At 37.0% G+C, this 15328-nt stretch overlaps 3 protein-coding genes across 4 annotated transcripts; all 3 read left to right on the top strand.

Annotated features, from left to right (window-relative positions):
- Positions 1–327: 327 nt before the first annotated feature.
- LOC111007786 (BAT2 domain protein) lies at positions 328–5746 on the top strand. 2 transcript variants are annotated; one of them, XM_022280268.2, is made up of 10 exons: positions 328–766; positions 1279–1473; positions 2229–2326; positions 2774–2864; positions 3280–3486; positions 3584–3837; positions 3979–4069; positions 4201–4417; positions 5251–5485; positions 5579–5746. In XM_022280268.2, the coding sequence occupies exons 1-9, from the start codon at positions 557–559 to the stop codon at positions 5460–5462; spliced, it is 1575 nt and encodes a 524-aa protein (XP_022135960.1). In that variant the 5' UTR covers positions 328–556; the 3' UTR covers positions 5463–5485; positions 5579–5746. The 2 variants fall into 2 exon arrangements, with proteins under 2 accessions (XP_022135960.1, XP_022135958.1); XM_022280266.2 differs by having other exon boundaries at positions 329–766; positions 5562–5746.
- A 2521-nt stretch (positions 5747–8267) lies between these two features.
- On the top strand, positions 8268–10841 carry LOC111007774 (protein LATERAL BRANCHING OXIDOREDUCTASE 1-like). The gene is made up of 3 exons (XM_088122697.1): positions 8268–8830; positions 9124–9457; positions 10407–10841. Exons 1-3 carry the CDS (start codon positions 8427–8429, stop codon positions 10620–10622), a joined length of 954 nt encoding a protein of 317 aa, XP_087978823.1. The 5' UTR covers positions 8268–8426; the 3' UTR covers positions 10623–10841.
- A 1359-nt stretch (positions 10842–12200) lies between these two features.
- On the top strand, positions 12201–15063 carry LOC111007792 (flavonol synthase/flavanone 3-hydroxylase-like). Its single transcript, XM_022280276.2, has 3 exons — positions 12201–12926; positions 13214–13547; positions 14438–15063. Exons 1-3 carry the CDS (start codon positions 12463–12465, stop codon positions 14696–14698), a joined length of 1059 nt encoding a protein of 352 aa, XP_022135968.1. The 5' UTR covers positions 12201–12462; the 3' UTR covers positions 14699–15063.
- Positions 15064–15328: the final 265 nt, after the last annotated feature.

Genomic DNA, 15328 nt, shown 5'->3' on the forward strand with positions numbered 1-15328 from the left:
GTTCCCTTATTAATCTCTTTCATTTCGTTTATTATCCATCTTTGTCACATGAAACTTCTTAGTTACGGTTCAAAATTAAAATAAAATAAATCGAACCGTAGTAATTAATATTTACCTCCAATCAAAAGATGGTAAGTTTTATCCTCCACCCAACATATTGTACTAAAATTAAAATAGTAAGAATAATACCATATTACTAAAAATCATGAATTCAACTCCCCTCTTATTAAAAAAAAATGGTAATAATAATTATCGAACCGTCTTCGGGTAGAGCGGCCAAAAAGTTAAAACGGCATCGTAGAGAAGCGTGAAACGACAGGGAGAGAAATTAACTGCCTTCACGTTTACGCCAAAGTTCGATCGCGAGATTGAAAAGGAAGAAGCCACAAGAAGACTCATACAACAGCGAAGGGTTCTTGTTCTTGAGATATTCAATTAAAGCCCCATCGATTCAATTATTTTTCCAAAAAGGAAGAAGGCGGAAGAAAAATAGTTATTTGTTCCAGAGGACTGTGATTTTGGGAAATTTGAGCGAAATCGTCTCGTAGGTGCTTCAATGGAGGACGAGAAGCAGCCACTGAGGGAGGCGAAGGAGCCTCCTCCTAAGCCAGTTGAAGAGATTGAAGAAGAAGCACCTCCAAAAACCAGCGCTGGAGGAGGAGGAGGAGGAGGAGGAGGAGGAGGAGGAGGCTGGGGAGGCTGGGGATTCTCTGCGTTTTCTGTTCTCTCAGATCTCCAGAAGGCCGCCGAAGAGATCTCCCGAAATGTATGTGTATCTATCGTTGTTACGAGCTTGTGTGGTTTTTTGTTCGCGTTTTGGATGTTCGGTGACTGGATTCCACTTATCTGGAGTCTGAGGCGGTTTTAATTTCTAATTGAGAGGTTTAAGTACCGAATCTGCTTAATGCATTATGTATTGGGGAAATGCTGTTTGTTTTCGGACAGTTTGGCAGCAGTAACGAAACTAGAAATAAAATCTATTAAGTTTTGGTATGCATGTTTCGGGAGCTTCTGATAACCGGCTTGTTAATGAAACACTTTCATGTGGTTCAACCTTCAATAACTGGCTTTATTAAGACAGCTTTCACACAATATTATATTATGCGATCCTATATATAATTGTTGTTGTTATTTTGATAAGAAGCAATTTTCTGTAGCATAGTGTTGGGTTCTCTGCGACGTTAGTTCTGGGAACAATTGTCTTATGATGTTATCAACTGAAGGAGCAATTTGGTAAATTACATTGTTTCTTTCTGGTGTGCGTGCAAATAATTGCAGGCTGCTGCAGCTGCGCAGACAGCAGCTAAAAGCATTGTAGACTTGAAAAATGAAGATGGGGATGCGGAGTCTTCCAAGGAGAAAGAAGCAGAAGGTTCTGCAGATGAAAATGAAAGTGAAGACGAGAATGATAAGCGGCGAAAATCTGCCTTGGATAAATTAGAGAAGGCCAGTGAGGATTCCGTTTTTGGCCAGGCAAGTTACTTGAGAACAGGGTTTTCCTGTCTCTGTCTTTTTTTGGATGTCATGTCAATCTTTGCATTTCCCACAAATGTAACCATTTTCTATATGATTATTCTCTTGCATCCACATGCTAGACATCCATTTCACTAATAATGCTTAAGCACAACTCTACTTTTTCTTGATTTATTTCATCTACTAAGAATTTTTGCTGTCTTGCTGCTTCTAATATTATTTCATGCTTACTAAATCTTCTGTGGGATTTATGTTTTCAACTAATTTCAATATACCTTTTCTATTTTCCTAAGATAACTACTTTTAGTTTTTATATGAGTGAGTGTAGATACAGAGGGTAACTATGATTAACTCAGCAATTATATTGGTGATGATAGAAGAATGAATTGACGATTGCTCCCAAGGGGTAGCCCGGTTGGCAAGGGCTTGGGGTCTCTTGGTTATACTAGCTTAGAGGTTTCAAGTTCGAACCTTCCGATGAGCTTAATACCAAAAATCCTTGATGTCTCCTGGGTCCGAGCTTTGGGGCGCGCGAGTGCCTCTGGGTATAGGAGAGCTAAGCTCCGACTCTTGGTTATCAAAAAAAAGAAAAAAAGAAAAAAAGAAAGAAAGAATCAATTGACGATTGTGCGTTGTCATTACATGGTTATGTGGTACTTGATCACGATGTGGATGGTTCTTCCAATTGATTTTGGTCTTGAAACAAAGAACTTGGGTTGATAACTATATATTATTTCTTATATCAATATTTGCAGGGCTTAAAGGTTCTGGATACTTCTGTGGAGAATATAGCTTCAGGAGCATGGAAAGCCCTGGGAAGTGCTTTGAGAGGGGGCAGTGATTTCGTTCACAAGTATGTTTATCTTTTTTTGAGTAGGAAAAACAAAAGTATGTTTATCTTTTTTTTTAAGTAGGAAAAGCACAAGTATGCTTATCTTGTTTAATGGCACTCTGAATTTTGAACGCTTTAGACAACTTAGTAAATGCCATTTTGGATGATCATGTGCTGCAGTATAAAATTTTCCCTGGCTTTGCCCTGCCATTGAAAAGGGACATAGCGAATACTTTTGGAAATTTGCCTAACGTTGTAATGGCCTAATTTCTTGGGTTCACATTTACTTTGAATTCTGATGATCAAAGTTCCCATAGATAAAATACCTATGATTAAAATTGGAAGTTTGAATCATAAATATGCCTCCTCCTGCACTCCACTAACCCTCCATTATGCTTTGGTTTTCTTTTCCTTCTTCCGTTTTAAGTTTGAAGTCTAAGGAAGTAATATTCTATAATTGTTTCCTAGGCTTGAGAATTCAGCTGCAAATATTGCAGAAACCATTCAACATCAAGGTATACCAGCTGCAGCTGGTTCTGTTGCACCATCATTGTTGGAGGTTTGTATTACTCATTATTTTGCTTATTGATTTATTTTTTGAACAGGAAACAATTATAATTTCATTGGTAAGTAGCCTAGTAGGGTATTTAAACAAATTAGCGGGTGGAGCAAAGGTGGGACATGATAAGAACAAAAGTATAATGGGCTCAATATAACTTTTATTTTTTTTTTCCTATAGACCAAAGTAAAAGTAATAAAATTTTTTGCCTAATTATATAAGTGAGTTTTATAAAATTACCAAAGGAAAGCTTCAAAAATCACTTTACTTCCTTTAATCACTATCAGAACTTGGTTCTTAAAAACTGAACTATTTTCTCTGATGAAATCTCTCAAGAAATGGCTAAAACTGTTAATTCTGTAAAATCTTGTGCTCTGTTTGATGTTTCGTATCTGAGATCTTATTTGTGTTGCAGAGGGGGAGGGCTCTTACAACAAAGGGAATGGAAGTTCTTGAATTTGTTGGAAAGGAAACCATGGATTTACTGATTACAGAGACTGGTATTGAGGTTGAGAAGACCTCTATTGATAGCAAACCACAGGCCGAGGAGGATCAATTAGAAGATGAAGAAGTGACATTTGATCGATGCTTTTATATATATGGAGGTCCAGAACAGTTAGAGGTCGCTTTCTAATCTGGAAAGTTGAATAGTTATATTAGGATGCTACTCTGTTAAATCAGTGTAGTTTTTTATTTTTTTATTTTTGATTTTTTTGCAGGAGTTGGAGGCCCTGTCAAATCACTATACTTTACTATATAACCGAAGGAAAGGAAAATTATCCCAGGACCAAAAATCTGTATATGATGGAAAGCTTAAACAGGTCCAACAAATTTTCAGTTTGAGCAGTGAAATGGAAGCAAGTAGTTTAAATGCAGACAAAGGTAAAAAGTTAGAAGTTGGGGAAGGGGGAAATGATGAGATGAAGAGTTTATATGATTCTAGTGTCAGCGAGGCTGCTCAAATGGCCGCAGGGTAAAATTTGCCTTAAAACATTTGAACTTGAAAAGCTTTCTGCTGAATTTTCATTTCACTTTTATTGTACATACCTATTGGATGGAGCTTGTGCACTTATGCTGTGTGTGTAAATGCCTTGATGTTTTTAATCATTTGCAGGTTTGGAGGTTCCTTGGCCGAATTAGCTGTTCCTGAAATAATGCAAAGGACCATCGACAGACTAGAATCACTTCATTCCGAAGGAGTACATGTAAAGAGAGATATATAGATTTTTAATGATATGGCACTGTTAATAAGGCATTCGTAATTGACTAGTTTTCGTTTAATGTAGATATGGTTTTGTGGCATTTGACAATGAGTTGGTTATATTTTCATCTGCAGAGACTCTCAGAAATGTGTTATTTCGCGGTATCTCAATTGCTGATGCTTGGAAAATCCATTATAACAAATGCTAACAAAGTTGAGGATGATGGTGAGGAGGACGATGCTGTAAAAATCCAATGGCCTGAAGATTCGGTCGAAAAAGCTGAAATTATTAGATTAAAGGCTCTATCCATGACAAGATATGTAGATGCACTCTCAAATAGCTTCGTCACAGGTTGGCCTTTTCAGACTTTTTGTCATCCGTTTTCATTCAGATATTAACATACAATATACTTCAATTTTGCTAATATGCAAGATCTTCCTGCTATACTCCTCCCTTGGATGTCTGAAACTGTTACTTGTTATTCAAAATAATATGACACGATCTTCCTTGACTATTTGGCATGCTGAGTGTACCTTCGTATTATAATTATATTTGCTATTCGGTAGTGTTTGTTTATACTTTTTATAATTTGTTTTGTATAATTGTTTTACTAAAATTGAGACTGCACCTCATACTACCTGGAGACTTACACCAAGAGAAATATGCTTCATCCATTGTGGCTACCACTAGCCTTTTAGAACATTTGAGACAAGCATTTTCATCCTTATATCACTCAAGAGAAATGTGTTTCGACATCTTCTCATTAAAACCAAAATGCCAGGAGCATCTACCATAAGCACACCTATGGTGTCCTCAACACAGAAATCCCCAACTGATATGCAACCTACAAATGCTAAACAATACAGGAGCATAGTAGGAGCCTTGCAATATCTTACTTGTACACAGTAAATCCCAACATCTCCAACAACCAGTCACTACTCGACCATCGTTCTACCACTATCTTCAGTTTGAGTAATGATGTGAATCAACGAGCCAGCCTTGAGTAAACATAGAAAAGGCTATGGTCAAGAGTTTTGTTTAGGCCGTACTTCCCTTTTAACTATTTCTGAATGACCATCATCTTCCTTTTATTTTTCAACTAGGCTTTCATATTAATTGTGCTTTGGCTCGTTTTGATATTAATCTGAGCTATATCACAGTCTGAATCTCAATGATCTCTTCAGGTCTTTCTGATGTGTCAAAAGCTTATCAAGCTGCCGTGACTGCTGCCCCTGCCGATTCTCACAAAGGTCCTCCACAAACATCAGTCCTAGACAAGGCCAGTGCCTTCTCCGAGCATCTCCGTGCCGATCAAACCACAGCTTTCTGCAAAATCCAGGATGGGCTTCAATACTTGTCATATCTTGTTCTCTCAACCTCGATGCCGTCTGCTTGAAGAATCAGACCCCAAACATTTTCGTGAGCATTTTCCTCCCCTAGTTATTGTAAATAGTTACAATTCAGATCGAGTTTGATCCCTCCCTGCTGCTTACAGTAAGCTTTACGCAGCAGTATCGGCATCAAAATCTCGAGAATTTGGAGCAAAGGTTTTTTCTATTTGATCCAAGTTTCTGCTGGTATGTTTCTCATGCATCAAATTACTTTTAGTTGAACAGCTCCTGCAATACATTTGTTAAAGATTAGCATAGTAAAACAACAAATGCAATTTGTCTTTGATTATGCTGTGGGAATGAAAAGAGTGAGATGGAAGTATATCAAAATGAAGATGATGTTTCTAACTTTAGGTTTATTAAAATCGATAGTCTTTACAAATATATTAGAGCTGCATTGATATTTAAGGTTCTATAGGAGGTAAGGTAACTAGGTGAGACATGATTTTGGGATCTCCTTTCTTCCCTCTTCCTGACCATTTGATGGGTGACTTTCTGCCTCTATTTCACCTTAGATAAGGACACTGCATAATCTATAGAATAGATCCGGTTCAAGTCAAGTCGTCATCAGACACAGTTCTACAACCTATAGAATAGATTCTGTTCAAGTAAAGTTGTCAGCCGATACTACTTACAACCTATAGAATAGATCTGGTTCTAGTAAAGTCGTCGTTTCATAATTGTACAACCTATAGAATAGATCCGGTTCAAGTGAGTTGACATCTTCTATTTCACTTAAAAAGGTTATGGATTTTGGGATCGAGGGCAGGTGGGTTGGTTTGGTTTTGGCACAAATTCACATTGAACCAACGAAAAATTGATTTTTTGAAAATTGAATTGATTGAGCTGATTGTCCGGTTCAACCTAAACCAATGAAAATTGAATTAGCCAACTACTTTTGAGTTTTATACTTTAGAAAATTATACTTGCTAATAAATATAATTCAAATTAACTAAATCGATTGGGTTAGGTTGATGGGAATCAGCTATTGTAAAAATAAAACTTATTTTTTGATTAAAAAAAACAATACTTACCTTTATAATCTCGGAAAAAATACCTTGACTTTAAGTTTTATCCAAGATTTCAATGTCACAGGTTACATTTTTAGAAGAAAATGGAATATTACAATGTATTTTTTAAATAAAAATTATATAACCATGTTTTATCCTTTTAAGTATTTTTTGACAGCATTGGCCATAGGTGCTACAACTACATATTCTCATTTAGCATATATTAAAATACAATTAGCCATTGATGAGAATTAAGTCACGTGTAATTTTTGTTTGTTTTAATAATATTTTTCTCATGATGTTTCTACAAAAGTAAAGAGAAGTTTGAATGAGTACTCTGCATTTTATTGGTTGATCAATTTTCATTTTCTATGTTTTTCATTTTGAAAATTAAAATTTACTGCAATATGTTGATGACTTAGATCTTTACTTTTGAGTTAAATAAAAGTTCATCTTATCTTACTTGTTAGGGCCTAAATAAGTTGGTTCACTTTGATTTTTGACCGATAGATATTGAATCGATGTATAAATAAATAAACGAATAAATAAATCAATGTTGGAATCGAGTAGTAGTACAAAGAAAGAAAAGCATAAGCATAAATGAATTGCTTTGTCTAAACTAAAACTGTATATAAAACCATAAACATAAAGTATATTTTTAGTGAGGGTGCACAATAGGTGTTGAAAACATGATCAGACCAATTGATCTGTTGATTCGATTGTTTTTAGAGGCAGAATGGTCGGTGCTAGCAATAGTTTTTCTCCTTGACCTACAAGAAATCGACCGACTGACCGACCAACGGAATATTATACAAAAAAACTGAAAAAAATAAATATGTACTCAAAATTTGTTTAGGGTTTCTTTCATTTTTTCGTTCAGTCGGTAGCGTCCATAAATGGTTACTAATTAACTTTCGTATCATATTTTTGTTAGGTCAACTAACGGTCAATTGAGTTTAAGGACTATTTAAAACAGTTTTTCTAAACTTCGTATACCAAAGTGTAAAGTGTTCATTTTAAAATCTCGACGACCAAATAGAAACTAAACTCAAAATTTAGAGACAAAAAATATACTTTATCATAAAAAAAATTGACAAGACGTTTATAAAGTTACCAATTTTTTAAAACGTTAATCAACGTCAATAAATATTTTAAAGGGTAAACTGTATAAGGCCTTTAATCTGTAGGCAACCCTAGAGTTGGTCCATAATTTTTTAAAACTATAAAATTTATCCTTGATTTATTAAAAATGATCACGGTAATTCCGTGATCAATTACGGTAATTCCGTCTAAAAAAGACTATTAACAAAAAGTTGATGGATTGCTCTCGTATAAACATTTTTGAACATGCACACATATCACCCCATTCCTATTATTCTTATTAGAGGTATGAAATTCAACTTCTCTATCAACAAAATCAGATGGTCAATCAACAAAATTTATTTACAATTAATTCTAAGCCGCATGGCTACGTGTTTAATATACTGTTTTTTTTGTTTACTTTTCATAGTTAATTTTTTCAAAAAATAACAACAATAAAAAGAAATAGAAATGAATATTTGGGATTTGGGATTTGGGATTTGGGGGTTTCGATGACGTGGCAATAGAGCACATGAAATATTATGATGTGGTGGTCCGCAGAAGATGAAAACTCGATGTGGTGGGCAGTGACAGTGACGTGTCACTCAGCGGAGGCCACGTCGACAAATCGAATGGAGATTTCGAACTCCATTGTCGAGACCCATAAAAGCTAAAAACGTAATCAATTTCATAAAAGCTTTGGCACCAATTTCTTTACAAGATTTCCAAACCATCTCTGTACATTACTAAAACTACAAATATGCGTCGAAGAGAAGACAATGTAGTTTCAGTCAGAGCATCTAGTTCTTCGCCATTGTTATATGGTGATGGAAGCAGAGCAACAATTCTGGGCTCTGTTGGTTTTATGGTGTCTCAGCCATGGAAGAGACGTTGGCCGTCGACGAAGTTCCGACCATAGACCTCTCCGTTTCCGACTCTCGCAGTATGGAACAGGTGGTTTCCGAGATAGGCTCTGCCTGTGAGAAGTGGGGTTTCTTCCAGGTAATCAACCATGGAGTTCCCGTCGAGTTGCTCGCGAGGCTTGAGAAAGCAGCGAAGTCGTTTTTCGATCAAACAGTGGAGGAGAAGAGGAAGGTGAAGAGAGATGCAGAGAACGTGACGGGGTTCAACGATGGTGAGAATAAGGAAAACGTCAGGGATTGGAAGGAGGTGTTTGATTTCATGGTTCGGGATCGGACGTTGATTCCGGCACCGGGCGAGCCAGATGACACGAAATTGAGGGCATTGTCCAATCAATGGCCGCAATATCCCCCTGGGTTCAGGTACTTACTTTTCGGTCGAATTTGTTCCTTGTCTTAAAGCATCTACTTAACAGATTCCAGATTCCTCGCTTGTATTAGTTCCCTTGCGATAATCTAGTTCATTTTTCTTAATTGGATTACTTGAAAGAGAATTAAGGGGTTTGTTATTGGGTAGAGGAACTGGCACGCCAACTGTTCGACTAAATTCCCCTGTGAAACTTTCAGCTTGCATTTCTTCATCTTCTGTTGGAAAAACTTGTTATACTTAGCTTTCAGATGTTTCTGGGAAATGGTGTGTCGGTTTTCTTGAACAGGGAAACTTGCGAGGAGTATGCAAGAGAGTTGGAATTGCTAGCTCATAAATTACTGGGGCTAATTTGTTTGAGTCTAGGCTTACCTGGTGCTGATGGATTGAATGGCTATTTCCAAGACGTGCAAATGAGCATGGTGAGGCTGAATCACTATCCTCCATGTCCGTCTCCCAATCTCGTGCTTGGCATTGGCCCTCATAAGGATCCTGCTGCCTTGACAATCCTTGCTCAGAATGATGTTGTAGGGCTGCAAGTAAATAGAAAATCAGATGGAGAGTGGATTCCTGTCAAACCAATCCCAAATGCATTTATTGTTAACATTGGTGATATTGTTCAAGTAAGTTTCTATTCTACGTACCGATACACAATTTACTTATGTATTTATATACATAATATATACGTTTACATCGTTGTCCTCTTCAACCATGGTTATGTGAACATGATGCAATTTTAAGAAGCATAAATTGACCTCTGATACTTGTGTGTGAGTAGCATTGATTAAGGAAAGATAAACTTAGTCTAGAGAGTTGGTTTTCTGAAGGAGGATTGACAAGCGTGTCGAGGTTTGGCCGCACTTGCTGCTCTTGTACGGTGGAAAAGAAAACATTTTCCATTCTGTTCGTTAAAAGCTTCATGGGGTAGCAAACTGGGATTTCAAACTCTTTACCCCCTCTGTATCCAGTTGTTTCAGTAGAGTGGTTGTGTGACACTTGTAAAACTTCCTTAGCATCTTCGACAGGTAAGGTAATAGATGAGATTCGTGATTTGATTATTAGAACTCTTATAACTCTTAGGTATATAGCTCCCGGTGTAGCCCAGCCCAATTGGTAAGAGTTTGGAGTCTCTTAGTCATACTGGCTTGGAGTTCTTAAGTTCAAGTTCTAATGAGCTTGATACTAAAATCTCTTGATGTCGTCCAGGTCCAGGCCTTGGGATGGGCGCCTGCGGGTGCCTTTGGATATAGCAGATTAAAGTTCCGACTCTCGGTTATAAAAAAGAAAAGGAAAGAAAAAAAAACTCTTAGGTATATAACTTCTTTAGTCTCCCCAAGAGCCAACAGCTGAGAACCGTGAACCGGCAACCAAAACTCTTTGGTATTAGATTTCTTTAGTCTCTCCAAGAGCCACCATGATTTGATTACTAGAACTCTTTAGCTAGCACTTCCAGCTGAAACGTTTTTTCTTCAATTCCTTAGACTCTTCGCCGTACACCGAAGATTTATTCCTGCCGTTGACGAATGTGGCGTGGACAAAGTTTGATCCGAATTGATCATGTTGTATTTGCAGGTTTGGAGCAATGACAAATATGAAAGTGTGGAGCACAGGGCGGTGGTGAATAGTGAGAAGGAAAGATTTTCGTTTCCATTCTTCTTCTTGCCAGCGCACCATATGATGGTGAAGCCATTGGAGGAGCTTGTAAATGAGCAAAACCCTCCAAAATACAGAGAATACAACGTGGGGAAGGTTCTTTGCATCAGAAAACGAAGTCATTTCAAGAAGTAAGAAGTGGAAGACATCCAAATTCACCATTTCAGGCTGCATGTGTGAAACTGGTAAAGCTGATGTCATGACTATAATTTATTAATTTATATCTTCACAACTCTCTTTCTAAATAAATAAATAAGAAGAAAAAGAAAGTGAGCTACATGGGCTGAGACTCACCCATCTTTTATGTAAATATTGTATGGATGTTTATGCATTGTGTATTGTTGTTGTTATCCATTTTCAAGTCTCATATGATCTTAAACTCTCTTCATTATGTTTCAATATTAGAAAGAGTGTGATAAAATTTACAACTCTATAATGAGACCTTTAATTCTCTTTATATATTCAATTAGAATGTGACCTAAGTTCAACCATCGTGAGTTGATCTAGTGGTCAATAAAGGTAGATTTAAAATAAAGGGCTTAGAGGGAATACGTTTTGGTAGCCACCTATTTTAGGATTCTGGTTTTTTAGACTACTGGACATAGGAGGGCTCGAACCTGAATCTTGGATGTTGACATCCAAACCTTTCGTAGCTGCACCAATCCCCGATGGTGCAATTTAATTAGCTAGCTAGTCTTCTTTTTTTTTTTTTTAAATTAAGATCGGATTCAGTACATATCAACATTTTTTTTAAATAATGCTCATTTGACACCTATTTATAAAAAAAAAATTCATACTTTGAAACTATCTTAAAAAATAATCTTTAATCATTAAGACACAACCATATCTTTTTTTTTTTCAAATAAAATAATGGTCACGATCATCTAGCCATATATTTGTGCTCGTTTCTTAAAGAGCCGTTGATTTTTTTGGAAAAATAAAATAAAATTTATATATTAACAAATAGCATACTACTTCCAATATTATTCTTTGACTTAGTAGATCACGTAGCACCTTCCTTACAACATTGGCCCTGATTCGACTTTTATTTTTAGCATTTTTATAACGATTATAATTTTCAACCATAACAATAATAAGAAAGTAAAAAGTTGATTAACATAAAATATGCAAATAGTAAAACTCGAACTCAGCAGGGCAAAGTTGTAAATATGATGTTACATCTATTGAGTCAAAGACTAATATCTGGAACAATATACCAGTTTATGTAGTTATCAATTTTTTAAAAAGTTAATTAACGACAATAATATTTTAAAGGGAACAATATACCAAATAATCGTTAGGCAATTCTTAAATTGGTCTTTAATCTTCTTAAAATTATCAAATTGTATTAAAAATGTAAGGATAATTACTTAAAAAAATAAAACTATTAACAAAATGTTGATGGATTATCATATTAGTAACATATTTGAACCTGGAAACATACTACTTAGTCATACCAGATGAACTTGTCCATTAACAAAATCATATTGTTTAAATATATTAATAAAACAGTTTTGAACAAATATGTTTTTCGTGGTTAATTTTTTTCAAAAGATAACAATAATAAAAAGAAAGAGAAATAAATATTTGGGATTTGGGGGTTGGATGATGTGGCAATAGAGCACATGAAATATTGTGGTACCGTCCGCAGAAGATGAAAACTCAATCGCCTTAAATTCATCGACAGTAGGTGTCACTCACCGGAGAATCGCCGTCGACAAATCGCATGGAGGTTTCAAACTCCATTGTCGAGACCCATAAAAGCTAAAAACGCGTAATCAATTTCCAAAAAACTTCGGCACGGATTTCTTCACAAGATTCCCCAACCATCTCTGTACATTACCAAAACTACAAATATGCGTCGAAGAGAAGGCAATGTAGTTTCAGTCAGAGCATCACCACTTTTACATGCAGGTTACTGCGGCGAAAGCAGAGCAACAATTTTGGGCTCTGTTGGTTTTGTGGTGTCGCAGCCATGGGAGAGACCTTGGCCTTCCATCCTGCCTTCGTCCGAGACATCGAACACCGCCCGAAGCTTGAACCCATTGATACCGTCGACGAAGTTCCGACCATAGACCTCTCCGTTTCCGAATCTCGCAGTATCGAACAGCTCGTTTCGGAGATAGCCTCTGCCTGTGAGAAGTGGGGTTCATTCCAGGTAATCAACCATGGAGTTCCCGTCGAGTTGATCGTGAGACTTGCGAAAGCAGCAAAGTTGTTTTTCGATCAAACAGTGGAGGAGAAGAGGAAGGTGAAGAGAGATTCAGAGACTGGCCTGGGGTTCTACGATGGTGAGAATACGGAAAACGTCAGGGATTGGAAGGAGGTGTTTGATTTCTTGGTTCAGGATCGGGCGTGGACTCCTGCCTCGCACGAGCCAGATGATACGAAATTGAGGGTATTGTCCAATCAGTGGCCCCAATATCCGCCTTGGTTTAGGTATAATTTCTGTCGAATTTGCTCCTAGTCTTAAGCAAATACTGAACAGGTTCCCGATTCATTGCTTTTTTTAGTTCACATGCGAAAATCTAGTTCACTTTTCTTAATTGAATTACTTGAAAGAGAACTAAGGGGTTTGTTATTGGGTTGGAGGAACTGGCACACCAACTGTTCGACTAAATTCCCCTGTGAAACTTTCAGCTTGCATTTCTTCATCTTCTGCTGGAAAAACTTGTTATACTTATCTCACAGTTTCTGGGAAATGGTGTGTTGGTTTTCTTGAACAGGGAAACTTGCGAGGAGTATGCAAGAGAGTTGGAATTGTTAGCTCATAACCTACTGGGGCTAATTTGTTTGAGTCTAGGCTTACCTTGTGCTGAAGGATTGAGGGGCTATTTCCAAGACGAGAAAATGAGCACGGTGAGGCTGAATCACTATCCTCCATGTCCGTCTCCCGATCTCGTGCTTGGCATTGACCCTCACAAGGATCCCGGTGCCTTGACAATCCTTGCTCAGGATGATGTTGGAGGGCTGCAAGTGAAGAGAAAATCGGATGGAGAGTGGATTCCTGTCAAACCAATCCCAAATGCATATATTGTTAACATTGGTGAGATTATTCAAGTAAGTTTCTATTCTATGTACCGATATACAGTTTACTTATCTTATATACATATACGTCTTTGTCCTCTTCAACCATGGTTATGTGAACATGATGTGCAATTTTAAGAAGCAAAAATGACCTCTGATACTTGTGTGCGAGTAGCATTGATTAAGGAAAGATAAACTTAGTCTAGAGAGTTGGTTTTCTGAATGAGGATTGGCAGGCCTGTCGAGGGTTTGGCCGCTCTCGGTGCTCTTGGACAGTGGTAAAAGAGAACATTTTTCATTCTGTTCAATAAAAGCTTCAAGGGTAGCAAACTCGTGTTGCAAACCCTTTACCCCCTGTATCCAGTTGTTTCATTAGAGTGGTTGTGTGACACTTGTAAAACTACTTAGTATCTCGAGAGGTAAGGTAATAGATTAGAACCATGATTCGATTATTAGAGGTATATAGCCCCCAAGGGGCAATCCAGTTGGTATGGACTTGGAGTCTCTTGGTTATACTGGTAATGATGGCTTAGAGGTCTGAAGTTTAGACCTTCTCGTGAGCTTAATATTAAATTTTCTTGATGCCTTCCGAGTCCAGGTCTTGGGGCGGGCACGGGTGTCCGTGGATACATGGTAGAAAAAAGATGAGAAAAAAGAAACTCTTAGGTATATAACTTCTTTAGTCTCTCCAAGAGGCAACAGCTGAGAACCGTGAATCAGCAACCAAAACTATTTGGTATTAGATTTCTTTAGTCTCTCCAAGAGCAACCATGATTTGATTACTAGAACTCTTTAGCTGCCACTTCCAACCGAAACGTTTTTTCTACAATTCCTTAGGCTCTTCGCGGAACACCAAAGATTTCTTCTTGCCATTGACGAATGTGGCGTGGATAGTATGATCTGAATTCATGTTGTATTTGCAGGTTTGGAGCAATGACAAATATGAAAGTGTGGAGCACAGGGCAGTGGTGAATAGTGAGAAGGAAAGATTTTCCTTTCCATTCTGCTTCTTGCCAGCGCACCATATGATGGTGAAGCCATGGGAGGAGCTTGTAAATGAGCAAAACCCTCCAAAATACAGAGAATACAACTGGGGGAAGTATTTTTGCATGAGAAAACGAAGTCATTTCAAGGAGCAAGAAGTGGAAGACATCCAAGTTCACCGTTTCAGGCTGCCCGTGTGAAACTGGTAAAGCTCTCATCACACACAAGACTTCTTTGGGCTGAGACTCACCCATCTTTTATGTAAATATTGTATGCATGTTTATGCATTGTGTGTTGTTTGTTATCCATTTTCAAGAGTTGTATGATCTTAAACTCCCTTCATTACGTTACTTTGATACTTATAATTCTGGGGCTCGAGTATGAACTAGGGTTCAAACCGGTATCACATCCGAATGAGAGGATCCTGAGATACGATTAAGGAATTATTCCTTCTTTTTCGGTGGCTCAATTATTTGGATGACCTCCTAGGTATATTATATGTATATACAATAAGATATTTGAACTAATGACTTCTTGATAAATGTAAATTACGACCAACTTTTAAGTTCATGTTTGTGGCAAAAGTCATTAGATTAACTAAATTTAATTATTAAAATAGGAAATTATCTAAACAAAATCTATTTTTGAAAATTTAAGAATATTTGTACTTGAAATTGTCTAAGAAATCATTTGAATAAAACCAAATCAGATTATCTAATTAGCTAATTATATCTCAACTAAATTTGATCTTGAATCTCAACTAAATCTAATTTGATCGAGAGACCGCCTTCAACCATTTTTTTAAATAAAATTTTCAATTTTTTTCTATT

Source organism: Momordica charantia (assembly GCF_013281855.1).
Source record: "Momordica charantia cultivar OHB3-1 chromosome 4 unlocalized genomic scaffold, Mcharantia_2.0 BLBB01000004.1, whole genome shotgun sequence".
NCBI classification, from domain to species: domain Eukaryota; kingdom Viridiplantae; phylum Streptophyta; class Magnoliopsida; order Cucurbitales; family Cucurbitaceae; genus Momordica; species Momordica charantia.